At 44.7% G+C, this 1,746-nt stretch overlaps 1 protein-coding gene across 1 annotated transcript; it reads right to left on the reverse strand.

Annotated features, from left to right (window-relative positions):
- Positions 1-870: 870 nt before the first annotated feature.
- Positions 871-1,305, reverse strand: LOC119242642 (60S acidic ribosomal protein P1-like). The gene has a single exon (XM_037508164.2). The coding sequence runs from the start codon at positions 1,247-1,249 to the stop codon at positions 905-907; it is 345 nt and encodes a 114-aa protein (XP_037364061.1). The 5' UTR covers positions 1,250-1,305; the 3' UTR covers positions 871-904.
- Between the last annotated feature and the right edge of the window lie 441 nt (positions 1,306-1,746).

The raw sequence follows: 1,746 nt of genomic DNA on the forward strand, positions 1-1,746 counted from the left end.
AATCCTCTCACTCTCCAGCCCCTACACCCTGGCCTGCACCCCAATTCTTGTATGCACAAATAAATCTTAAAAAAATAAAAATTAGTCTAAATGCTATGTGCTATAGAGTTCATTGTTTCTTACTTTCTTAGCAGTTTTTAATATCTGTGGATGGTGGCCATGGACCTGCAGTCCACTGCAGATAGCATTCCCTCCATTTCCTTCTCCACGCCTCCCATCACAGGCATCCAGGTTGCCTCCAATTTCTTTCCCATAAATGTATTGGGATAAACACTCATGTTTTTCTGTCTCAGATAAGCTTAACAATACTAATTAAATTTACTGAGAAACAATTTAAATGAGAAATTCTCATCATTATAAAATAGTTGAAGTATGAACTCTGCTAAGACAGGAAGAAATGAGTAAAGGAAAAAAGTGAGATAAAGGAAAGTATTTACATGATTAAGTTTAAAATTGTTTAAATTATATATATTTTTAATTTTTTTATAGAGGCATGTTTTATTTATTTGTTTGTTTGTTGGTTGGTTTGTTTGCTTGGTTTATACAAGCACTGGGTACAGTCAGAAGCGCGGGAGGGTGAGAGAATTCACCAGAGTCAGAGCGGGGAGCAGAGCAGGCAGAAGGACCCAGGTACACTGCTGAGGGGAGCAGCGGGCGGCAGGAGAGGTCTGCGCGCCATGTGGGACCCTCCTCCGGGGCCGGGGAGCAGCCGGGGATGGAACCGGCGCTGCAGAGGCTGCGGGCAGCTTTGCAACCCAGCGCTCAACCGCTGCGCCACTGGGAGGCCCATAATCGTGGTTTTTATTTATTTATTTATTTATTTATTTACTTATTTATTTATTTACTTACTTACTTATTTTAAGATAAGAGTTCAAATTTTTATTGAACGTGTTACAAAAGACCTTTAGTCAAAAAGACCAAAGCCCATGTCATCATCAGACTCCTCAGATTCTTCTTTCTTTGCCTCTACTTTCTTCTCCTCAGCTGGAGCAGCAGCAGTGGAAGGAGCAGGACCACCCGCAGGGGCAGCCCCTGCAGCTGGGGCAGGCCCACCAGCCCCTACATTGCAGATGAGACTTTCAATGTTGACATTGGCCAGGGCCTTTGCAAACAAGCCAGGCCAGAAAGGTTCAACATTTACACCCGCTGCTTTAATGAGCGCATTGATCTTATCCTCCGTGACCGTCACCTCGTCGTCCTGCAAGATGAGAGCCGAGTAGATGCAGGCGAGCTCCGAGACCGAAGCCATGGTGCGGGCGAGGGCTGGACAGACGCTGCCGGGCGCGGTGCTAGTCGGCCGGATGAAGTGAGGGGCTCACCCCAACGCGGCCTTAGCTTCCTCGGAAGGACCGAGCACCTTAGCGACAGCTGAGGAAAGCTAATCGTGTTTTTTAGATTCTCAATTCCATATAGCCTGGTCTTGTAGCATTTCAAATTGATGTCTTTCTCTTTGTCACCTGATTCAAGTTTCCATGCAAACAGTAGACACAAATTGGGAGGAGTAAATGTATCCTAATCTTCAGAACCAAATGTTCCAGGGCAGTAAGTTCATTTCAGTACATTAAAATGCACCAAAAAGCAGTAAGTTTTTGCACAAGTTTTGGAACATTCCCGGGCTTCCATTTCCTCACTATAAGAGGTGAAGATTAGTTACATAAAATCTAAATGTCTTCTAGTTCTCCACTTTTTCCATTGCCCAACAAGCCTCTGCTTAGCATCAACAAGCCTCTCCTCTGACCTTTATCC

This window comes from Talpa occidentalis, unplaced genomic scaffold (assembly GCF_014898055.3).
Source record: "Talpa occidentalis isolate TD23 unplaced genomic scaffold, MPIMG_talOcc4v2.1 talOcc4.1295, whole genome shotgun sequence".
Lineage (NCBI taxonomy): Eukaryota > Metazoa > Chordata > Mammalia > Eulipotyphla > Talpidae > Talpa > Talpa occidentalis.